Source organism: Zootoca vivipara, chromosome 8 (genome assembly GCF_965207765.1).
Source record: "Zootoca vivipara chromosome 8, rZooViv2.hap1.1, whole genome shotgun sequence".
NCBI classification, from domain to species: Eukaryota; Metazoa; Chordata; class Lepidosauria; order Squamata; family Lacertidae; genus Zootoca; species Zootoca vivipara.
In genome coordinates, this window is record NC_142591.1 from 64,960,676 (window position 1) to 64,986,405 (window position 25,730).

The 25,730-nt window shown below is 43.4% G+C and overlaps 1 protein-coding gene across 1 annotated transcript in view; it reads left to right on the plus strand.

Moving 5' to 3' along the window:
• MATN2 (matrilin 2) overlaps positions 1-25,730 on the plus strand; it is a 55,580-nt gene that overhangs the window by 28,115 nt on the left and 1,735 nt on the right. Inside the window, exons 6-19 of the mRNA XM_060277695.2 lie at positions 311-433; positions 2,709-2,831; positions 4,496-4,618; positions 7,813-7,935; positions 11,504-11,626; positions 11,957-12,079; positions 12,970-13,092; positions 13,179-13,301; positions 14,745-14,867; positions 16,841-17,254; positions 20,620-20,772; positions 23,484-23,546; positions 24,056-24,166; positions 25,559-25,655. Of these exons, the coding sequence (XP_060133678.2) occupies positions 311-433; positions 2,709-2,831; positions 4,496-4,618; positions 7,813-7,935; positions 11,504-11,626; positions 11,957-12,079; positions 12,970-13,092; positions 13,179-13,301; positions 14,745-14,867; positions 16,841-17,254; positions 20,620-20,772; positions 23,484-23,546; positions 24,056-24,166; positions 25,559-25,655 (1,945 nt within the window). The remainder of the gene's footprint in view (positions 1-310; positions 434-2,708; positions 2,832-4,495; positions 4,619-7,812; positions 7,936-11,503; positions 11,627-11,956; positions 12,080-12,969; positions 13,093-13,178; positions 13,302-14,744; positions 14,868-16,840; positions 17,255-20,619; positions 20,773-23,483; positions 23,547-24,055; positions 24,167-25,558; positions 25,656-25,730) is intronic.

Genomic DNA, 25,730 nt, shown 5'->3' on the forward strand with positions numbered 1-25,730 from the left:
GATGACGACACACGCCCCCTTTGGCCTTGCTGATGTGGTCCAAAGCAAAGCAGAGTTATACCTTCGTCAGCAGCTTAGCTGCAAGAGTTTCCGGCAGGAAGTGTACAAGGCACCATCCAGTCATCTTAGGAACTCCACTCCATATTTGTGTAGGGTTTTCTTCTCCGGAAGATATCCCGCAAGGCTACGGAGGTTTAGGATCAGAGTTTTCCATCTCCTAGATGGGCTACCTGCCCACCGCCAACGTTGCAAACATTCATTTGTCAAGTTCCGTCCCCGAGTGAGCTTGTTGTTCTTGTTTGTTTTTCAGTCGTAAATTACTGTGCTTTGAATAACCAAGGCTGTCAACATGAATGCATTAATACTGAAGACTCCTACTACTGTCAGTGCCGCAAAGGGTTCATTCTCAATCCAGATAAAAAAACCTGCAGACGTAAGTTTTCCACATCTATGCTCAGTTTCTTTCAGATAGTAGCACACAGGTGCATGCAATCTGTTGTAAGGGGAAGTGTCACATTTCCACGCCAGACCACCATCTGTTTTGCATGCAGGAGGTCCTGGCTACAGTCCATGGCAGGCATCCCCAAACTTTGGCCCTCCAGATGTTTTGGGCTACAATTCCCATCTTCCCCGACCACTGGTCCTCTTAGCTAGGGATCATGGGAGTTGTAGGCAAAAACATCTGGAGGGCCGCAGTTTGGGGATGCCTGGTCCATGGCCTCTCCAATGAAAAGGATCTCAGGTTGCAGATATTCTTGAATGGCCATTCCTAGTAGGCGAAACTGGCCTAGATGAAGTACTGCCGTAATGTACAATTAACAACACTCTTTAGTACATGTGCCTCTATGATACAGGTGGCAGAAAACATGTGTTTGTTGCATGAACACAGTACAGTTTTAGCATACAGTACATTTGAACTGTACTGTTTTCCATGCTCCTGCCAACCTAGCAGTTCGAAAGCACGTCAAAGTGCAAGTAGATAAATACAGCGGGAAGGTAAACGGCGTTTCCTTGTGCTGCTCTGGTTCGCCAGATGCGGCTTTGTCATGCTGGCCACATGACCTGGAAGCTATACGCCGGCTCCCTCGGCCAATAATGCGAGATGAGCGCGCAACCCCAGAGTCGGTCACGACTGGACCTAATGGTCAGGGGTCCCTTTACCTTTACATTTGAAATATTTTACATATGTGCCTTAAGAACATAATATGTGAAGCACCACTAGGTCACGAAAGTTCCAGCCCTGAACCATTTAGGAGTAAGCCCCATGAAACTTACTTCTGAGTAGGCATGTATGGGATTGTGCTAGAAGGTCTACTTCTATTTCCGTTTGTTTGGTTTGGTTTTTGCAAACATTCAGAGTATACCTTAGGGCCAAATGACATGTGACTATCAAATTGGCTTAACCTGGCCATTTTATTTTGAGGGGAAAGCAACACAGGGCCCTTGTTCCAGCATGTGCTCCCATCCAGATTGCGGCCCCCAAGCCTGCTGAAAATGGGTCCCCCCACCACCACCAGCTGCTTTTTGCCACCCAAAGTGCGGTTTGCGAGCTTCCCTGAGCTGTCTTTCTGGTAAATAGTCAGCATAATGGGCTAGTTGGAACACTGGCCTAGTCCACATAGTCTCCAACTGCCCCTGAAAATGGCAGGACTGTCGCAAAAACCTGTAAGCCATCATGGCCTCTCACTTTCTCATGCTGAGCCCCGAATTTCCATCTCTGTTGAGGTACGCTAACCGGAAATGGCTTCATGTTGGGGGAAGAGAGTGTTGCCAACTGAGGCCTCATCCTCCGTTGGAAGGAAGGGAGAAGAGTCTTGTGCTGGGTCCGAGGCTGACCAGCTGGCCAGCCAGTGGAGTAGCAGCAGCATCAGGAAGAGGAAGAGGAAGAGGAGGAAAGGGGAAGGAGGCAACCGAGCCACTGCCACTGCCATCCTTGCCATGGGAGGTTGCGGCTCTCCAGGCTGGCAGACCCCTAGCCACCCATCCAGCTGGTCATGCCAAATAAAAACAAGGAGAAAGTGAGCTAGGTTAGGCCTGACGAGAAGACAGCGGCTGGAGGAGACCCTGGGCAAGAGCAGGGAAAGGGTGTAGCTGGTGGGGTGCAGGCCGGCCTGTGGGGGGGCTGGAGTTTAAGCGGTAGCAGGGGCAAGGAGATTATGGGAGTCATTGGAGCTAGCTGGGCTTCAGGGAGGGGTTGTCTGTATCATGGAAAACTTTAACAAGAATATTAATGTGCAAAAACCCCTTAAAAAGCCCCTCCTGGCAGTGATACTGATGTAGACTAGAAGGTCCCTATCTTCATTTGCGGAATGTTGGGGTTATGGGTCCAACAAGGCAAATTAGATGTATTCTGTTCCCATTAGTGGCTGGCAGGGTTGCAAGGGTGGACCTCCTAACACCTCCTGTTGCCGCCAGTTATTGAGAGGGCAGGGCAAAGCAGAGCAGCACTGACCTCAACATGTTGCAGATGCAGCTTTGGGAGTGTCAGACTGGCCTGCGGTTTGCTTCTGTCCCCAGATTTATATTTTCTTCAATTTTCTGTGAAAAACTAATGCTCTTCTTATAGTCCCATCTCTGGCTGAAGCCTTTATTTTTGATTACAGTCTGCTCACTTTGTGTTCTACTCCTCCTGTTACTTAAATAATAATAATAATAATAATAATAATAATAATAATAATAATAATTCCCCCCTCCCTCCCAATTTTCAGGACCAGACTACTGTGCAATGCAAAATCATGGCTGCCAGCAGGAGTGTGTCAATACAGATGAATCCTATTACTGCCGATGCCAGCAAGGGTTTACTCTCAATCCAGATAAGAGAACGTGCAAAAGTATGTTGTCCTAAAGTGTATAGTAAGTTCATCTGTTTTTACTTCTCAACATCAGCATCACGGCTTTTTTCAGTTCCTTTTTGCCGTTTTGAGGTGTAACTTTTGAACATGCATTTAAAAACCACCTCCTCCGTATGTCCGCATTATAATTCCTAAAAATCAACCAACCAATCCCCCATGCACATAGAAGTATCTCTGTGCCAACTTAAAGAAGCGCATGTGCATTAAGAAGCCTTCTTGGTGGAACTCCGGTCCCATGGCGTTCTACCAAAATACCATCCCTAAGCCTCTTTAAAAACCAGTATGAAACTTAGAAGTTGCACTGACTTTTGGCGGCTGGTTTGCGTGGAGGATTTTGCATGTTACCTTTTTAACCTTATGTTAAAAAGTTATGTTTTAACTTCCTGCCAACCTAGCAGTTTGAAAGCACGTCAAAGTGCAAGTAGATAAATAGGTACTGCTCCGGCGGGAAGGTAAACGGCGTTGCCGTGTGCTGCTCTGGTTTGCCAGAAGCGGCTTTGTCATGCTGGCCACATGACCTGGAAGCTGTACGCCGGCTCCCTCGGCCAGTAAAGCGAGATGAGCGCCACAACCCCAGAATCGGTCACGACGACTGGACCTAATGGTCAGGGGTGCCTTTACCTTTACCTTATATATTACGATAGTGCAAAGTTATTTGACTATTATTCCCAGAAATAGCCAGAGCCATGCATTTTGGAGAACAACACTTACACAAAGAAACTGATGAAACCACCCTAAGACGCAGAATTGTATCTAGGGTTGAATGGTAGGCTCTTGGTAGGGGGCAGTGAAATGGAACCCCAAGAGCCAGCAGCATACGTCTTAGAGAGAGGGCAGCACTCACCTGACCTCCAGACAGCAACATTGCTGCTGCTGCTTACTAAGAGGTAGAGGGGGAAGGGAGAGGTTGGTGTGGTGGAGCCTATCTGGCACTCCCATTTGTGTGTTTGCACACATGCCTTCCTTACTGCCACCTTGCCTGTAAGCAGCAGCACGACAGATGGGAGGTCAGATGAGCACTGTAGCCCCATCACACCATCCACTACTGCCAACAGTTAAAGTTGCAGACCCCCTCTTAGTTTTCCCAAAATGAAATGCAATTCAAATTATTCCTGCACTTTACAAGTAGAACAAACAAGCATGGCAGTCCCCATGTTTGTTTGTTTTTGGCAAACCATGGTTTGTCACCTTCCCCCCACAATGCACCACTTCAAAAATGAAATTTTGTAGAGCATTGCATTTTGGGAAAAATAAGATGGCGGGTGCAGTGGAGGCCCCAGTAGGCAATGTCATCACTAATGGCACCATTGGGTTTCAGCAGGTGTTCTACTGGGTATGCTAAGCAGTGATGATGGACCTGCTAAAATCAGCCAAGAACTCTACATAAACAAACCATACCAAGTGCAATACACACATATATTCCCTGCAATAGCCAAATATCTTGAAAGGTCTTGCCCTCCTGCTACTGTCTCTTGCATATGCAAAACAGTCCTAGTGAACTCTTTATTTTGCTTTAGGTGTCTAGCACCAAGCTGGAAGGTGAGGTTTTTTTTAATGGTTTTGCATGATGGTTCTTAAGTATTATTTTTAAACAATTATGTTCCAGCATAGCTACATTACATGCTTTCCTTTCCTTCCCATAGGAATAAATGTCTGTGCTTTGGGAAAACATGGCTGTGAACATGAATGTGTTAACACGGAAGATGGGTATACTTGCAGATGTCGAGCTGGATATGCTCTGAACCGTGACCGCAAAACATGCAGAAGTGAGTATGTCAGACATTCTGGTGGAGTTAATCTGTATACTGGACAGAGTTCTGATGCAAACCTATGCTATGTATCTCCTAAGGCTTTTATAAATACGGGCTTTTGTAAAGCTAGCAAGATTCAACATAAGCTGAGATAATGCCAGCATGTGATTTAAATATTTTTCTTTAACAAACAAACTTGCGGCAAAGTTCTAGAAAGAGGAATTACTTACTGCTGGATGTATTTTAGGTCCTTATCTTGGAAAGTGCAGAAAATAACTAAAACAATGAGAGCACACGTGTGTGTGTTTTGTTATTGGTTCTGGGCCTCTCTGTTTCCTTGCTTTAGGCATCTCTTACACAAAAAAATGACTTATTGATTTATTTTTGCAACTCCACATGGCACTTAGTTAAATTATGGAATTCACTCCCACAAGAATTGGCAATGGCTACCAGCTTGGATAACTTTAAAGGGGGATTAGACAAATTCGTGGAGAATAAGATTATCAGTTGCTGTTTACCATGAAGGCTGTATTCTGTCTCTGCTGTAAGTGGCAATATGATTTGGACTGCCAAGTTGCTAAGAATCACAAGTGGGGAGTGCTCTGTTGCAACCAGGTTCTGCTTGTGAGCTTCCACTTGGCATCTGATTGGCCAGGGTGAGAACAGGATGTTGAACTAGATGGGCCTTGGACTGATCCAGCAGGGCCTCCTCCTGACGCGTGTGATGTCGTATGTCTGTGTCGCATGTGTGATGCCATGTGCATGTGATGAGCTCCTCTCCCCCCCCCCATGTTACATGAAACTCAGCACCTCTGAAATCAGGGTATCTCTCATCTGTCCAAAAATCTCTTTTTAAAAAAATGGTAAATGCAGGAGGGGTAGGATTAGAATCAGGACTATGGCACTAGGGACGGGATTTTTCATCCTTTTTCCCTGTAACATTTTCCTGATGCAAAATCTGCCCCCAGACTACTATTTTGTAGGAGAAAACCTATAGTGTCATCCATGGTACCACGGGTTTCCACCCTGAACCAACTGAAGCTTCAGGGAGGCAATTCATATTGAGAAAATGGTACACAGATACAGGTTTGTTTGTTTGTTTGTTTGTTTGAAAAAACCCTCTCCTCAATACTACATGTCAAACCACAATCTCCTTCTTGTGGCTTTATTTACCAATAAAAAACACAGGAAATCTGAACACAGGTCCCCTGGTCTCCTTTCCAGTTTGGCCCTCCCTGAAAAGTCAGGTCATGCAAGTGAATTGTTGTTGTTTAGTTGTTTAGTCGTGTCCGACTCTTTGTGACCCCATGGATCAGAGCACACCAGGCACTCCTGTCTTCCACTGCCTCCCGCAGTTTGGTCAGACTCATGTGCGTAGCTTCGAGAACATTGTCCAACCATCTCGTCCTCTGTTGTCGCCTTCTCCTTGTGCCCTCCATCTTTCCCAACATCAGGGTCTTTTCCAGGGAGTCTTCTCTTCTCATGAGGTGGCCAAAGTATTGGAGCCTCAGCTTCAGGATCTGTCCTTCCAGTGAGCACTCAGGGCTGATTTCCTTCAGAATGGATAGGTTTGATCTTCTTGCTGTCCATGGGACTCTCAAGAGTCTCCTCCAGCACCATAATTCAAAAGCATCAATTCTTCGGCGATCAGCCTTGAATAGCCTCTACTATAATCATAGAAATCAAAGAGGGTGTGCCTTTGCATGTAGCGTGAGCTTTTTCCATCCCATTCCTGTACTTAGGCACAGTCTGGAGGAATCGTGCAGACTGTTTGACTATTTGAAATGGTTCTAAGAGTGAGCTATAAAAATAGCAAAGAATGTCTGCTAGCAGAAAGTTAATAGAGAAGTTTGTTTGAAAAGGGGATTTATTCCCTTCTCTCTCTCTCTCTCTCTCTCTCTCTCTCTCTCTCTCTCTCTCTCTCTCTCTCTCTCTCTCTCTCTCTCTCTCGGCTCTATTTCCCCCCAGAAAAAAGAAAGTGTTTTGCTCTGTACTGCCAGAGCCAACATAGAGAGAAATGTACATTCATAAAAGCACGTATCAGCTGCACCTCCCAGTTGTTCCTTTGCATGAGAAACAAACAGTCCAGGCTTCAAACCTTAAGAAATCCTCTGTTGCATGCATATCTGGCATTCTCTCTCCTCTGTTACGAAGTGCCCCTGCAACAGCTGAGCAGTCACTCTAATTTGCAAAATGGTGATGTTAGGTTATGTTATGTACTAAGCTTGGATCCTAGAACAATAGGCAAGTAGGATCCCGGAATGGAACATCTGATTGGCTTGCAGGAAGAAGTTAATCAGCCTATTAGGCTGGTAGGATCGTGGAATGCAACAACTGATTGGCCTGCAGGAAAAGACCAATCAGGCTCCAGGAGGGAAGCAGAATCAGCCAATCAGACGAGACTCATTGTGTAAATAATGTATATAAAAGCCTAAGGTTTTGGGGCATTTCATTCACTATTTTACAAGCTGCAATAAAGAGCATGAAGTCACTACAGGACTCCGAGTATATTTCAGGTTACCTCATTTCATATGATTAAATTATAATCTTGCTACACAGTCAATCCTGAAGATTTCACTGTGAATGTCACATTGTGGTGACTTTACCAAGTATGATTTCTACTCAAAAAATGTAAACAGTAGTCCAATCCACCATCCACCCAGTTTAAGGGAGGCTTGGATTGCTTTGTTAATATAATAGAGTACACTTTATCAGATGTTCCCTCAGTTTTCAGGTATACAGTTGTACCTTGGATCTCGAACGAATTAGTTGCCAAACGTTTAGGCTCCCGAACAATCAAAAACGAGAAGTGAGTGTTCCAGTTTTCGAACGTTTTTTTTGGAAGTTGAACGTCTGGTGTAGCTTCCGTGGCTTCTGATTGGCTGCAGGAGCTTCCTGCAGCCAATCAGAAGCCCACGCCTTGGTTTCCGAACGTTTTGGAAGTCAAATAGACTTCTGGAACGGATTCCGTTCGACTTCCAAGGCACAGCTGTAATGGGTGTGGGTGTAAAAAAAAATGGGGCCACGTGACAATGAAATGCAGAAAGTACAGTCTGTGTCCATTCTGTGCAAAGTTTTAACAAAGTCACAGTTTACAACAGTGGGCTTTGCTGATCGTTGTTACTCACTTATTTTTTTTGCTTCTGGGCTTTAAAAATGCTTTAACATTCCAATGCATTCTTTGCCATTGCTGATACATAACAATCCAGGAAAAGACCACTGTGCTGAGTCCAACCATGGCTGTGAGCATCTGTGCCTGAACACCAAGGACTCTTACATTTGCCAGTGTTCCGAAGGTTTCATCATTAATGAGGATCTGAAGACCTGTTCACGTAAGTCTCTTGATTTGGTTATTGCATATAATTAGAGAAAAACGAGGTGGGTTAAAGTGCTGAATTTTTTTATTTTCTTCTGAAAGGCAATTTTGAGGAAGACTCGAGATTATAGCATGCACTCGGGTTTTTTGGGAATCCATAATTAAAGCAGACAGGTTGAAATCTTGAGCCAATAAACAGAAACAAAGCTTCATAGTCCCATATTCCAAGCTAGCCCTTTAAAATTGATAGTGACATTCCCCGTTATTTTCTTTGCCATCTTGCACCACCCCTTTCTTCCATTAGTGAGGCATTCCTCAGTGGGCTGCTAGTGGGGCCAGGCATGACACACCTTCTGGTTTTTGTTTTAACCCACTGTTTTACGCGAGTCTGGTGTATTGGAAGACTTGTATCTTTAAAAACAAAAAAAAAGCATGCATGCAAAGGTAAACAACACCTGCCTGTATGCCCACAATGGACCCCAGGTTTGTGGAACTCAGGGTGGGTGGGTTAGTACTAATTGAGGGGAAGGGGAAACAGCACACAGTGAGAATACATCCCATCAAGCAAACCCCACTTGTGTGGATGGGGGAAATTGAGACAGAATTCACTTGAATGTGCTCATGTGTGGATGAACTTGCACAAGGAAAAAACAAATATGCGCAACTTATATGTGCATTAACACTTTGGTGTGTACACAGCCTAAGTTTAAAAGGGGAGAAGGCCCATTGGACCTTAACAATTCCCCAAATCACTAGTAATGAGTGATATAACTTCACTTTCCCCGCTCAGTTAATTTTGAGAATCTTTGGGTGGTATTCAACTCTGTTTTACTTAGAGTAGACCAATGGAATTAATGGACCTAACTAAGGGCTTGCAGACACTTCCGCTTGAGCCGTGCCTAGAAAGCACGGGGCCACATGGTTTTCCCCTTGGCCCACTCCTTTCCCAGGGAAAACCTGCTCTTTAGCTCTAAATCAGAACAAACAGCAAGACATGGAAAACCTGATTGCCGTCAGGCATGTACAGAGCCTCTCTGCTGCCCATGGTGGCAACCCGCTCCGTCATGATGCATGCGTCGTGACGTAATGTCACGACGTAATGTCGTTATGTCATGACACATGTGCACAACGGAGCGGGTTCCTTGTGCATGCGCACTATGGAGCATATTGCTGGGGGCGGTGCTCCAGCGCCCGGATCCGAGGATCCGGATGCTAGAGTGGCGGCGCTGGCAACCCAATCCACCGGCGCCCCTCGCCGCTCCACCTGAGTAGGAAGAGGCACAAAGCGTGCTATGGATCGGCTTGCCGTGCACTTTGTGCTTCTTCTTACTCAGGTGGAGTGGCAAGGGGCGTCAGCGGCCACCGCTGACACTGCTCTCTGGCCCGCCCCTTGCCTCCGCCCCACCAGGAAGAAGCGGGGGGCAAGGCCAGCAACATCGGGGCCTCAGCGGCCATTGGTAGAGGTGGCGAGGGGGCGCTGCGCTGACCCCCGGAGAGTGGAGCCCGGGGCACCTCGTCCCCCTATTGCAATGCCCCTGATTGCGGTTTGCTCTGATTGAGCACTAAAGAGCAGTTTTCCTCAGGTGGGAAAGCAGCAAGACAACAGGAAGTGTGGCTACATCCTTAGTTATGTTCATTAGCTTCGATGGGTCTACTCCCTCTGAGTAAAACAGTTTAATATCAGCTAGTCTTTTTCCTACATAAAAGTAAAATCAAGCAATGTGACCATCAGAACGACAACGGTGTTACGCAGCCATTCATGATTATGGTACTACTGGTACTTGATCAGGGTTAGCAGAAATATGTAGCTTTAAGATAAGTACCTAGTATGTATCTGAAGAAGTGTGCAGGCACACAAAAGCTCATACCTATGACAAACTCAGTTGGTCTCTAAGGTGCTACTGGAAGGAATTTTTATTTTATTTTTTGTAACCTAATATGTATGTAATCATATGACAACGCCTTGTGGTTGAGCAGTTAAAAAAGAAACTTGGATGCTATGGCTTGAAAGGAAAAACTGAAAATTAAGGGGAATAACACTTTAGTACTAGCTATTCTAACCCAACCCTAGGTGTCTGTTTGAATCCAGACTAGCAAAAAACAACAACAGGCTTGCTGAAAATGTTTTTATCAACCTACCAATGGAAATAGTTCTTTTCTGGGTAATAGGACAAATGTTTATCCTTTATGCAGTTTTATTTTCCTCCAGGCAGCACTTGGGATTTCCATCAAAAGCTCTAAAATTTTATATTTGATACTCAACTGCTGTGTGTAAATTTCTCATTTTATGGCTTTTCCTTCTGGAGATTCTTACTTCCCAATTTGCCTTGCTTATTATTTAGAAACAGGCACTACTTCTTTTGTGCTGCTAGGAAATCTCATGGGTTATATTACTCAATTGACAAGAAGTTTAAATCAACAGCAGAGGAAAGAGCCCAACACACTCATTCTAGTTCTAATACAAAACACTTGAGAAATAAGTGGCTATAGCCCCTTGTGCGAGCAAAGAATTATCCAACATTGGGGGCAAATTAGCCTTTTTGTGACCCACCATTGTCTCCCAAGAGAGACGGATGCCAACAAATTTCTGTTACGTTTTTAGTTGTGTATCTTTTTTTAATAGGTTGTAAGCCACCTTCAGCATGGCTTTTAACTTTGGAAAAGTGCCATACAAATAAAATGATTGATTGGTCCAATTACCAAGTGGTACTTTAAATCTCTTCAGGGACGCAGGTGGCTCTGTGGTCTAAACCACTGTGGCTCTTGGGCTTGCCGATCAGAAGGTCGGTGGTTTCAAATCCCTGTGACAGGGTGAGCTCCTGTTGTTTGGTCCCAGCTCCTGCCCACATAGCAGTTTGAAAGCACGTCAAGTGCAAGTAGATAAATAGGTACTGCTCCAGTGGGAAGGTAAACGCCGTTTCCGTGCGCTGCTCTGGTTCGCCAGAAGCGGCTTAGTCATGCTGGCCACATGACCTGGAAGCTGTCTGCGGACAAACGCTGGCTCCCTCGGCCTAGAGAGTGAGATGAGCGCCGCAACTCCAGAGTCCATGACTAGACCTAATGGTCAGGGGTACCTTTACCTTTTTTAAAAACACAGGGAGCCAATGTGGTACCCACCAGATGTTGTTGGACTGAAACTTCCTGAACAATGGCCATGCTGGCTGATGGGAGCCGTGGTCCAGTATCCTCTGGAGGACTCCACATTGTCAATTCTGCCTGCTTTAAATGCACAGGAACTCCGGATACACATTGGAGTACACAAGTGTTGAGCTAGAGTCATAGGGTCCGTTGGTCTGCTCTTGGTGTGACACTAAATGAAAGTGCACGTCCTTTCTTCCACCCCCACCCCCCCCAAAAAAAGATTGGGTGGGAGGGGGTTGGTTTATTTATTTATTTATTTCCAGTTTATTTTAATTCTGTACACAGAAGACTAAATCTACCAACTCTTCAGAAACTTCTTCAGTTATTATCCTGTTTGCCATGCCTTCATTTCCCTTCACCTGTTTTCAGGTTTCAAGTTCCCTGGGTGCCAGGACCTCTTCTTTGCAAATACATAATAATATTTGCAACCTTTTTATTCCCAGGAGTGGACTATTGTTTGCTGAATGACCACGACTGTGAACATTTGTGTGTAAATAGTGAAAGATCTTACACCTGCCAGTGCTTTGAAGGATATGTGCTGCGTGGGGATGGGAAAACTTGCAAACGTAAGTTTGTTCCCCCCCCCAAAAAAACCCTAGTTAACTTATTTTTTTGTCTTTTTTGACTGTATAAAACAGATAAATAAAAATTGCCAGTGGTTATTACTGTGAATAACAGTTACAGAATTACCCGGGGGTGGGGGCAATGTTTTCAGACTTAACTAGTAGATCTAAGCAGTATTGTGTAGTATGATTATTGCTGAGCTCGGACCAAAGTTCAAATGAGTGATTATGAGAGGGAGCTTGGGAAAGCAGAGCCAAAGATTTTCTAGCCTTCATGTTGCCTCATATGGTGACCATGTAGCATTACAAAAGAAACGAATGGTCTGTTTTCAGGTAGAGATGTCTGTAGATCTGTCGACCATGGATGTGAGCACCTTTGTGTCAGCGACGGCGTTTCCTATGCCTGCAAGTGCCACGAGGAATTCGTACTGAGCGAAGATGGAAAGACCTGCAGAAGTAAGCAAGCACTCCTTAATGGGCTATTCATTCTGAAGGCTCTGGTCTCAGAGGCTGGGAGTGCTGTTTCAGCACTTCCCTCCCTGCAGCTCAGGTGTGTGGCATGCTATAGCTCATCTTTGCCTACTGAACTAACTGGGTGTGGCAGGTGGAGGACCAGTGAGGGCTGTAGAGATAGACCCTGCTGCTATCTCATGTTGAATCCATAGGCATCCATGGGCATATATAGCCCTGATCTCTAGGCCTCCTTAGGCATGATTAGAGTGGTCTCATGCTTCTGCTGTCTTGCTGGAGCTTGCACATCTTTCCACGGGGGGAAAGCACAGGTTTCCTTTTTGTATTTTATAAGAGGCTGCAGAAAGTGGAGATGTCAGTACACTTGCACATATTATTTCCCCAAATTTCTTGTAACGTGCAATGAAGTCCTCAGCAAATTTGAGATTGTGTCTCAAAGAGCATCTCTGACTGGCACATGGCTAGTTGCATGCTACTTCTGAAGAAGACTTGCAGCCCCCTAATAGAGCTGGGGAGGTCCTGGAGAGCTCACTTGGAAGCTTGTAGGCAGGATTCTACCGGTTCACCGTTTCTAATCTAAAGTCTCCATTGAGAAATATGTCCTCAAATCAATTGGCTATGGCTGTGTTTGCGCTAATAAATACGGCATCACTTATATCTGCAATACTAGGAAGCACGCCTACTAAAGGAGGCTGTAAAAACCTGAACCAAGTACACAGTGAAAAGTGGGCTCATAATCGTCATGTGAATTCATTTTGGCAGTTGTGCGAAAGCAGGACGTGATCTGGGTTTTATTTCATCTTTGCAATATTGGTCATTCTACCTTTGCATTTATTTCACCTGGAAAACTTATTCATTATGAAAATTATCATTAGGTAAAGACCTCTGTAAATCGGTTGATCATGGCTGTGAGCACCAGTGTGTCAACAGTGGATACTCCTATGCCTGCAAGTGCCACGATGGATTTGTATTAAGAGATGATGGGAAGACATGCAGAAGTAAGCAGCTCAGTCTTGATCAAAAGATAGTTCTCGTAAATCTGTTCCATCTGTTTTAATCAGCAAACTCTCTTAACTATACTCAGATCAAGATGTCTGCAAATCTGTGGACCACGGATGCGAACATGTCTGTGTTACTAATGGGGATTCATATGCCTGCAAGTGCCATGAGGGATTTCTATTAAAGCAAGATGGGAAAATGTGTGGAAGTAAGTAATTTGATTATTCCTCCTATCAAATGAATTGTTGTTGTTGTTTGAAGTTGTTGTTTTACTTGTAGAAAAACAGGCCCAGTTCACATGCAACCCTGCTGCTACTCCAGCAAACACAAGAAGAGATTGGAGGCATTTGCTTCTGGGCTATACTAACAATAGTTTGACATTTTTATCGATTATTATTTTCTTTATTTCTGTCCTGCCCTTCTTCCCAAATGAGCCCAGGGCGCAAACAATCAAGCAGTTAAAACAATACAGTTAAATAAAATAGACATTTAAAAGCATTAAGAACACCTAAAACATTCAAAAACATGCCTTCACAACCAATAATTTCAAGATTTGCCAGGATTTCAGTTTCAAATGGCTAGGTGAACAGAAATGCTTTTAATTTCCCCTTGAATGTTAATAACAAGGGAGGGCATTCCACAAAAGGGATACCACCACAGAGAAGACCCTGTGATGTCTGACGAGGTCAAACTGTGTTTAGTTTAAGCTATGGTGTATTAAAACAAGACAATAGTAAAGTATGGTTTCTGATTCTGGCTTGTTCCAGTAAAGCATAGTTTTAATCAGGCATCCCCAAACTGTGGCCCTCCAGATGTTTTGGCCTACAACTCCCATGATCCCTAGCTACTTACTTATCAAACCTTTATTAGGCATTATGCAAATAAAACCATAAAAGAGAAAATAACATATAAAAGCCTTGAAATATATATAAAAAGGCAGCAGTTGGCTACATACATATATATATATACATGCATATAGAATCAGTGGTTTTCCTTGTTAACCTGCTCCTTGGAGGACTGCTACCGGTTGATCCCTAGCTAACAGGACCAGTGGTCGGGGGAGATGGGAATTGTAGTCCAAAACATCTGGAGGGGGCGGAGTTTGGGGATGCCTGGTTTAAATGATGCAATCATGGTTCAGCCATTGACAATGCACTTTAAACCAGTGGTCTTCAACCCCCGAGCCACGGACCGGTACCGGTCCGTGGATCAATTGGTACCGGGCCGCCCAAGGAACATTTAAATACAGTTAAATTAAAATTATTAAATCAAAACAATCTAAATAAAATATAAACAATCAATGTCCCCCCCTCAGCGGGCCGCGGTAAAATTATCAAACGTCGACTGGTCCGCGGCGATAAAAAGGTTGGGAAGCACTGCTTTAAACAATGCAGTTTAAACCAGGAAGAATGTTTTCAGTCTGCCTCTCTGGTACATGCTGGTTGGGAGGTCAAATAGAGTTAGGAAGATGAGTGAAGCATCAGGTTAGGAAGTGGAGTCCAGCCAGCCAGGCTCATCTCCCTGTTTCTTTCAGGCCCTAGGCTGCGAAGATTAAAATATGTGAAGCACCAGACCTGACTATTCTACAATCTTTGTACTTACTAATAATATTTTGATAAACAACTAAGTATTCTAGGTAATTTGTTTTCAGGCAAAGACTTTTGCAAGACCGTTGACCATGGCTGTGAACATGTTTGCATGAATAATAACAATTCATACTCCTGCAAATGCCATGAGGGATTCATACTGGAAGAGAATGGGAAGACATGCAGAAGTAAGTCACCAGATCTTTAGTCTTTGTTTCGTTCTTCAGCAGGTGTCCTTTGATTCTTAAAGGAAAGAATCCAGCCCTGTAAAAGTGCTATAAAATCTGAGGTCATGAAAGCTGGAAAATACAGAGTATTCTAGGAACCAACAGTAGGAGACAACAAGAGGAAACAATAAGTAGCCTTCCTTTGGAATCAATAAACATCTACAATTCTTTTCCAGCCTAGTACTGGGAACGGGACTGTTCCAACTCAGATATTTTGCAGTATGAAAAGTGACAGTCCTCTTAATGTTTAATAAGGTGGCCCCCAGCCCCCTGCATATTCAGGGTTGTGCCTTGATAGACTGGTAGGGTTGCAAAGTGGATAGGCTATTGGGTTAGGGTTAGGACTAAAGACACCCTGGTTCAAATCCCAACTCAGCTTGAACCTCACTAGGTGATTATAGCCCACTAGTATCAAGAAGCCCGTTAAATTAATGGGTGCTAGAATTAATTAGCGGAGTCTCCCCCCCCCCGGTGACTCACCCACCGCCACCACCTCAGACCCTCACTCAGTCCCTTCCCCGCCCCCCGCCCCAGCCAGCTGCCTCCTCAGCTTCCTCTCTCCTTCCCCATTTCCCACCCTCTTTTTTCTACTCTCTCTCTCCCCCCTCGCTGGTCTCAGTTGCAGCAGCCCTTCCAACCCCCCCCCCCCAATCCACACCCACTTCCAGGGACTAATTCCCCCTTCCCCCGCGAGTGCGCCCGCCTGCCCTCTCTCCTGCTTTTGCCCCTCAGTAACGGCTAAACGATCCTTCAGCCCAGCAGCCGCATCACTAGCGGCTCACGCACGCTCTCTATCCACACCCACCTACCTTCCCTTTCCCTTTCGCCAGCACACGCCTGCCTCCTCTCCTTCCCCTCTAATGGAGAAGAAACCAGGAGGAAAGAGAGACATCCTTCTGTAGCGCAGCAGAGGCAAGGGGAAGCCGCACACTTTTTTTTTTTGTATGGTTGTGTATATGCAAGCATGTAATCTCTCTTACGGTCCTGGTTTATCCCGTCCGAAGTCTCTGCGCTCCAAGTCCCAACGGCTGTCCGTGGGGCACATGCGCAGTAGCGCAATCCCACGGACACACGGACTCGACGCAGAGACACTTGCACTTTGTTATATAGGATTCTGCCTAACCCACTCGTGGGACAAGATTATTTTTCTTCTGCTTTTGGAACATAAATCTTCTCGTACTACAGGAGCTGAGGGAACCAGACTGGTTTACCTTGCCTGGCAAATCCCTAAGCATCCAGCTAATCTCTTAGCCAAGGCCTTTACAAGTCCCATCTGACTTTTAAAACTGACAGGTTCTATCTTGATTGGCTGACACTTCACCCAGCCCTGTTTGGCTGAAGGATCTCCAGAGATATGACTCAAAGTCCATCAGTCACGGTTACAAATTGTGGGTTCCCTAACATTAAAGATGGCAGGATAGTCTGTGCTCATATGGAACACAATGTGTGTCGTGTGAACTGGAGTCCCTGTGTGTACATTTCAGGCACCAGATTTGGGTAGTTGCTTTTACCATCCACTTCTTTATTCTAGACAGGATATATATATGTTAGATTTTGGAAGAGATGGAAACCAACTTTATTGGTTACAAGAAATAAATCCTAGTAGTGTGCCTGCATGAACACCGTGCTGCCTTTATTTTAATCTGCCTGTGCTTAATTGCAAATAGCCTTGGGTTCTGATAACATTCTCAGTTATGTCTGAGATATGACGGAAACCTGGGCTGATTTCTCCTTTTTAATTTATTTGCTGTCAGTATGGGATTTTCAGAATGGAATAAAAGGTATTTATTCACCCTTAGGTGATACGCTGAGTTTATTTCACTGTGCTGTTGTTTTTATGTTGCTGTTTTATGTTTTTTCATTGTGTTTACCAAAAAAACACCTGGTTTTTCTTTTATTTATTAATTCTTCCTTTCCCCATTTTATTTTCAAAGGATGCACTGAAGGCCCAGTTGATCTTGTGTTTGTGATAGATGGATCAAAGAGTCTGGGAGAAAACAATTTTGAAATTGTCAAAGAGTTTGTTTTGGGAATCCTGGACACTCTCACCATATCTCCCAAATCTGCACAAGTTGGTTTGATACAATATTCTACTCAGGTCCGCACCGAATTCACACTGAAACAATTCAGCTCTGCCAAAGACCTGAAGAAAGCAGTGTCTCAAATTAAATATATGGGGAAAGGCACCATGACTGGGCTTGCCCTGAAGCAAATGGCTGAGAGAAGCTTCACAGAAGCAGAGGGCGCCAGACGATTCTCGGCAAAAGTGCCCCGAGTGTCTATTGTGTTTACAGACGGACGGGCCCAAGACGAAGTTTCTGAATGGGCTGCTAAAGCAAAGCAAAAGGGTATGATGGAAGTATATTTAAAATTATAAGCGGGAAGTCTGCAAAAGTGCTAGTTACCGGTGTGTATTTGCACTATAACTATACAGGCAATAACCACTTGTGATCCTGCAGAGTGTCTGAGGTAGGGGCTGGGGAGAAGTTCGATTCAGTTCACAGCTTAAAGGCCGGTCTACCAAATCCACACTTTCCAAAACAATATGAGAACTGAAACACAGGTGTCATTCAAAATTCGCACTTATCTGAATTTTGTGATGCAGTGTCACGTTTACAAAATTGCATGTGTGCATTAAAATGTTATTGGTAAAAATAACATTAAAATGTATTCTATTAGGAGAAATTGCCTGCAGAAATGCGCACATGTAAAAAAAATTATTAGGAGAAATGTGCACCAATATGCAAGAGAACTTTCATAACAATTTATAATTAGGAAAAATGAAAGAGAGAGAACTGAAATGGATGAATCCTTCCACCCCAAGTCTTAGGGTCATCTCTGACCACTGGTCCTGCTAACTAGGGATGATGGGAGTTGTAGTCCAACAACATCTAGGGACCCAAGGTTGAGGAAAGCTTATTTAAGCAATGAAAATGTGGAAGTACCCATTGATACATTTTTTTGTACACCAGAGTTCTTGAGACTAGAGCAGGCATCCCCAACCTGCGCCCCTCCAGATGTTTTGCCCTACAACTCCCATGATCCCTAGCTAACAGAAACAGTGGTCAGGGATGGTGGGAATTGTAGTCCAAAACATCTGGAGGGCCAAAGGTCGGGGATGCCTGGATTAGAGTTTCCAGATTGAAAGCCAGCGTATATGCATATGCCTTTCAATTTTTCAGTGGCACATAGCACTAAATCACAATTCCTCATTGCAAGCAAACTTGGGGTAATCTGATTCATTCAAACTATGGTTTGTCCATAGCTTATACCAGGCATAGGCAAACTCGGCCCTCCAGATGTTTTGGGACCACAACTCCCATCATGCCTGGCCACTGGTCCTGTTAGCTAGGGCTGAGTTTGCCTATGCCTAGCTTAAACTAACCAAAGCTCCTAGTTGTCAGTTGTAAAGGGGAACTTGAGTTAATTTAAAGGCAATTGAAAAACCTGATCTCCTCTTGGCAGTGTGAGAGAAAGGGATGGGGGAGCACATGAGGCCAAAGCTCATCATTGCTTGCTTCTGTAGTGCTAAACTAGTTTAGCATTGCAGCATGACAGGAGACAAGGCAGCCACAGCTTCTACTCCCCACTCCTTCCTCAGCCCTGCCATACATCCCTTTCCTGGCATGCCTGGAGTTCTGATAACTTACAGCAAGTTGGAGAAGAGAGATGAGCTGGGAGGAGGCTGGGAAGAAGCCACATCTGGACTTGTCTCCTGCTTCATTAGCGGATTTAAAGGTATATGCATGTTGTTCTGGCTTTCAGCCCGGTAACCTAACCTGAGATTGATGAGCTGCACAAGTTGTGGGACCAGAAACATTTGATACATTGCTAGGAATTGGCCTGTGGTGAGTTATCTTCTAAGGCAGAGGAGACATTTATGATCCAGGCCTAGATTTACTTCCAAAGACATACAGTGAAGTCATTAATCAAAAATGGCACATGCTGCTGCTTTCCCCATTGACAAATATGCCAGGATTCTGCCAGAAATGAGACCTATGAGTCAGTGCAACCCCAGAGCAGCCAATAAGAGTTGTGCTCAGCATGAAGTTTGGTCTGGAATGTTTCATTATTGATATCCCACCTTTTAGAGTGTCCAGCATGGATAGTTCATTCATGAAAATAAAGCAAGTATTTGGAATGGTATTTTCTCTCCTGACTGATGAAAGGCTATTTAAGGGGACATTGATGCAGGAATTCAAAATGGAGAGGACTTACAATGTTTTCCCCACCCTGAAACAGAAGCAATATGACAAAATGTAATAGACATGCAAGTTATTGCTGGATGTACTCACTGTTCCCAGGGGCTTCCACAGAAATATAAAAACTGACAAGTACAGCAATCTTTTCTGATTTCTGAAGACTTCTTCAGTAACAAGGATATCCTTTAAAGCGAGGTAGCTAATGGATGGTCCTCCAGATGTTGGACTCCAGCTCCCACTACCCCCAGCCAGCATGGCCAGTAGAATAATAGAATTGTAGAGTTGCAAGGGGCCCAATGGTCATCTAGTCCAACCCCCCTGCAGTGCAGGAAATGTGGGGATGATGGGAGTTATAGTTCAGCAAACTCTTAGAGGGCCACAGGTTAGCCATCCCTGATTTAAAGAATGACCATGGATCTACTTCTGTTCAAGAATATACTAGAATCATAGAATCATAGAGTTGGAAGAGACCACAAGGGCCATCCAGTCCAACCCCCTGCCAAGCAGGAAACACCATCAAAGCATTCTTGACATATGCCTGTCAAGCCTCTGCTTAAAGACCTCCAAAGAAGGCAATTCTCAATTAAATTAATTAAATACAAGGAACTACAGTACTTGATATCCCTTTTAAAAAACAAACATTGCTGGTAAGTCAGATGTTGCTGAGAGGATTTTTCAAATGGAGAGCAATCTGGACAATTATTCATTGTTCCTTTTAAAAAAAAGTATGCTATCAGTGATGTTTCTGGGTTACTCAAGCCGCAAGTTGACGCCATAGGATTGGACAATATTTTAGCCTTCCACAAATGGAAGAGCTTCACTCTGCTTGGTGTTGACCTGCAACAGTGGAATACCCTCACTGGTGGGGTGCGCCTATGTGACCCTCATTATCAATATTCACTGGGAATTTAAAAACATGCCTGTTTACCCAGACGTTTGGTGTCTGAAAGATACTGTTTGTGGCAACCTTGAAAAACATTAGCTGTGAGGTTATATAATTGTTTTAAGATGTTTAAAATACTTTATTATTAGTTCAGTTATACTGAAATCCTTTGGTAGAGATTCTGGAATCTGAATGAAGTGATAATGGGTAATGAATAAATAGAGATTTTAAACAAGACTGGCCAGATATAGCCAACTGAGCCATCGGCTGGAATAAGGAACATAGCAGCCACTACATTTGGACATCAGTCAAAGACAAATCATGGTTCAACTGAATCTGCTTCAGTTTGTTGGGACTAACTTGCCCCATTGATTTAAGCTAGTGCATGTATGGGGGTTTAAGCTAGGGGCTGCTGGGTTTTTTTAAAAATAAAATAAAAGACAAGTTTCTGAATGCAAGTCCTGTCCCCATGGACACCCTCCCTAAATATCCACTAATCTCCATTCCTGCAGAGTTATCTTGCATTGGCGTAAGGGGTCATGTGATAACACTGAAGCATTTTCCTTTCCATTGACCATGCTGTGCCTTAACATAGTATCGTTTGACCATAAACAACTTATTTTTTTAGGAATCACAATGTATGCCATCGGAATAGGGAAAGCAATTGAGGAAGAATTACGAGAAATCGCTTCCGACCCTCCAGACAAGCATCTTTTCTATGCAGAGGATTTCAGTGCCATGGAAGAGATTAGCGAGAAGCTGCAAAAGAGAATATGTGAAGGTAATAATTGTCCCAGATTCAATTTTTTTTTTGTATGAACAATTAATGCAGGCAGACGTTTGGGGCCTGGCAGAAGCGATCTAAGCATTTGTCTTGAACATCTGCAAAAGTCACAGGGGTACGTGTAAAACACAATGAGCAATGAGCCACTGGGAAGAGTAATATTTCAGCTGTTTGTCACTTGGGGAATATATGACTTTATTCTAACCCCAGGGACATATACAATCATTTGTACTACTTCTGCCAGCTTAACAAGTCATGTATGAAATGTACAACTTAGGAAACCCAGGAGAACTGGCAACGCCCTCCCCTTCCTATACACTGCAGAAAGATCATCAGTTCTGCTTAAAAAAAACCACAACACCATGCACGATCCATTCCTTTGGGGATATTTCGCAGAAATTTGGTAATTTATAGTTTTCTGTTAAGATGGCCTGTTGGTCAGTATTAGTCACTTCCGAGGGAATATGATGGAATACAGGGGAAGGACACAGGCAGCGCTGAGTGGCAACAAGGAGGGAGTCACCGTAAAAACATATTCTTTGGCATAGTGATTTTTAGAATAAAAATGAGTAGACAAATTCAGAAATGGACGACTCCAGGCTTGAAGTGTTTTATTCCAGTTCTTGGAGCCATGGATCTGGCTTTCTATTGCTTATTTTAATTTCTTCCTGGCGGCCGCTATTCTCTCAGGTCAGCTGCTAACATGAATGTAAACCCTGCATTCCATTTATCTTCCATATTCTCTCCCACGTTCATTACTTGCATTCATACATGACACAAATGCTCGAAAGAATCTCAGTTGCTCTTTTTAGTGCCATGTATGAAAATGTCCCAATAGGAGCTGGAGATAACTAGTGCTGGATCTGTTTTGAAAACCCAAGTGCTTATCATGCTGCCTGGCATACACAATTCTAGTTTTTACCAGGATTGTAACTGATTAAACCATTTTTTTTAAACTAAAGCTGTCCCCAATTAATTAGGCAGCAGATTGAGGGTTTTAAAAATATTTCAATGCAAATACTTTTTTTAAAAACCTGTTGACTGCAAGCACAATCTTTAAAAGTGGTGTTGCCCCCTCTCTTCTCTCACCAAGTAATAATCCGTCTTCTAAAATGACACATTAATGCATAATCTAAAAACAGAGTACAGTGGTACCTTGGTTCTCAAACTTAATCTGTTCCGAGAGTCCGTTCGACTCCCGAAACCATTCGAAAACCAAGGCACGGCTTCCGATTGGCTGCAGGAGCTTCCTGCACTCAATTGGAAGCCGTGTCAGATGTTTGGCTTCCAAAAAGCGTTCACAAACCAGAACACTTACTTCCGGGTTTGTGGTGTTCGGGAGCCGATTTGTTCGACAACTAAGACTTTCGAGAACCAAGGTAGCACTGTATGCCCCTCACTTCAGAAAGTTTGGGTTGGATCCCATGAAAGGAGTCCTTCTGTCAGCTAAAGGAGCACTTCTCTTCCCGCTTTATCACTACCCTAAGGAGTCTCAAAGCGGCTAACATTCTCCTTTCCCTTCCTCCCCCACAGCAAACACTCTGTGAGGTGAGTGGGGCTGAGAGATTTCAAAGAAGTGTGACCAGCCCAAGGTCACCCAGCAGCTGCATGTGGAGGAGCGGAAACCCGCTTCACCAGATTACGAGTCTACCGCTCTTAACCACTACACCACACTGGCTGTCAGAGGCAAAGAACTTTTAGGTCAAAACCTCTTTGGGAGGCAGTAAGCCCCCCCCCCCCAAACCTAATAAGCAGTTCATTTTCGTCCCATCCTGTCAGTTGCTAGCCTTTGCTTCTACGATAGTCCTAGGAGACTGAGGTGAATACACTTGCAGTAGCCATGGGCAATTTGGGAGGCAAGTAAAAAAAGTTAGTTGTCTTCCACCACTAGTTTTTGCTAAGCTTAAGATGTTTCTGCTCATAGTTTGCCTGGGTAATCTCCCCCCACCTCCCTGGTTGCAAGTCTTGTGAGCAGTTTTCTGTTACAAACTCAAAATACAGAAGAGTCCTGGTCAGACAATGTAGCACAAGTGTCTTGTATATACGGTATCTTCCTTTTCCTGCCCTCCCACAATGTTACTGGCATCAATTTATAGCAACACATTCTTGCCCCCTAGGTCATTTCACATAACAAACTCTCATATAAATATAATAGATAAATATAAAACGAAATGCAAAGTCCACATTATTTGAAAATAAGCTCAGGTTCAGACTTTAGCAATATGTCTCCTACTGAGAAACAGCCTCTTCTCATCCATTGAATAAATAATGGGGTTCTAATAGATGCTTCCCTTTGCACCTTCAGATAATTGACAAATAACCCACTTTGCATCATACCACCTTCAGGTATCCTGTATTTTTTTTGTGTTTTATCCCTACACTCACAATTATTTCACCTTTTATCTGTGGCAACCTCTGCAATAGGAGGAACATTTTTCATACTCTCTGAAGTAATACATGTTTCTGCAGGCAAGACCATGACCTCCCAAAGCACATATGCATATCTATTCAATGATGACTTAGCAAAGAACAAGCAGTAACAACTGAAACGATCCTGTTGAATGATTTTCTGTTGTCCAAAAACAATTCTAGCCATCTAAATCACACTGAAATATCATTAGTCTTCCCAGTTTATTCTAGATCATTAGTATGTTTCCGATTTCTGCAAGAAATGCCATTTTATTTCATGTTGACAAAATTTCTTACAGGTTTGAAAGGCCACCAGGATTTGCCAGCAAGTGTGCTTTATTCAGAAGATGCACATTCTCAAGGTTTGAGATTCTAAGTCTGTGTATCTTCCATTTCCAGCTCACCTAGTTCTCCACTAAGCATTTGTCATTCTCAATCATTTCTTGAAAAAGTAATATCAGGCCACTTTCATTGTAATGCTGTTGCTGAGCTCGTTTTTAAGTATTTATATCAATATAAAATGGGTGCAAATCCATATGCAACACATGCTCTTTCATAACCTTATGTAGAAGTTCAGGCAGGCAAGTATTTTTAAAATTAGAACGTTTCAACTAAATCCATTCTTTAGTTTTGAAAACATACTGTGCATGTTATATATTATCTCTGTAGATCTGGGTTAATCTAAAAGCTTCACATAAGAAGCAAACTGAGGAATTGTGTTTTTTAGCACAGTGCACGCAGTCTTCTTTCACTAAAATACACAAATACACAAAACTTGTAAAGTAAAAAGCTGGATGGCAATAAGGAAAATATGTAAGATAAAACGTGGCTTACTATATTAAAATGTCTTGTTTTTTATGGTTCCTTACAGAACCCGAAGCAGCTACCCTAGCAATCACAGACGTTCTTGCCTGTTCCAATTTTGCAGTGCATCACAAGTATCTCTTTGAAGAAAAACAGCTGCGATCAAAAGTAGCTTCAGGTAAATCTACTTCCCTTCTGCACTTTAGCATGGTTATTTATCCTCCGACACAGGAGGACCCCTCCTCAGTTGCAATTCCCACCTACAACTGAAGTACAGTGGTACCTCGGTTTACAAACACAATTGCTTCCGGAAGTCTGTACTTAACTTGAAGCGTACTTAACCTGAAGCGAACTTTCCCATTGAAAGTAATGGAAAGTGGATTAATCCGTTCCAGACAGGTCTGCGGAGTATTTAAACTGAAAATACTCAAACCGAGGCGTACTTAAACCGAGGTATGACTGTAGTCCATTCCAGACACACACGTACCACTTTACTCTACTCTATTTATTGGCTATTTACTTGTAATTCATCACAGCAAAGTCTGAATCTGAATGGAGAGGGCTTTGCTGGATCAGCTTGGATTTGTGATGAATTGGGAAAGCATTAAGTATTCAATTTTATCAATGCAGTCAGTGCAAAAATGTTTACTTCAAATAATCCCAACCCTGAGATTTTTTTCCCCCAGCAGGCTATGCACTTCTTGTCCTGCATGATTGTCAACCCTCAGAAGGGTTAAACGGATTATACAAGTTTCTGTTTTGATCCTGGGTTTTGCATGTTGCACTGCTATGAAAGTGACTATAATCCCAATCGCAGAGCACATGCTTTGGCATGGAAACTTCCCTCCGGAGGTTGCGGGCACTTTTTCCTTGGAGGTTTTTAAGCATAGGTTACAGGTGCTTTAGTTGAGACACAGATATTTTAGTTGCACTTTAGTTGAGATTCCTGCATTGCAAGGGGTTGGCCTAGATGACTCTACCATTCTGATTCATGTTTACATCTTGTCATCTCCATTAAAGAGTATTAGATAGCAGATACTTGCAACCATGGGGAACTTTCAATAGCCAGTACACTTGAATAACACTGAATGTAGATTAGAAATTATGTAAATAGGTGAATAAATCTATCCTACTATGGGGCAGCTTCTCAAGCTTCCTTGCGGAACAAATTGGTGCTTGTATCCCAGTCAGTGATCACCCCTTGGAAGAGATTAAGGGTTCCTTGGATTCAAGTCCTCAAACTCATTGAAGGTGGAAATGTTTCCTCTGTCCCAACTGGAGCAACTCTTATGTCAGATCTAAGATTCATCTGTCATGGATTGCCCTTTTAGTATCAATGCATTACTTTCAGCCATAGAGCAAACATGACTAAATCTAATAAAAAATTGACAGGTAAAAAGTTTTTCTCAACCAGCTTCATAAGTTTCCTTTGTACTTCATAGTTTCTTGTTGGTGACCTTCATTATGTTAAAATAGGACAGATCCAAGTGAGTAATGTTTCTAGCATGGATCTGTATTTAGTTAATGTGTTACAGTACGGTTTTCTAAACCTCTCCCATCTGTTTTTCAGGAAATCCTTCAGAAGACAAGAAAGACCCATGTAAATGTGAAAACTTTACGACGTTCCAGAATTTTGCAAATGCTGAAGTTAAAAAACTAACACGGCAACATATCCTTTTTTATATACCTATTTCATAAATTCTCAGCTTCTGATAAAGTAATACAGCAAATCCTCAAATTAA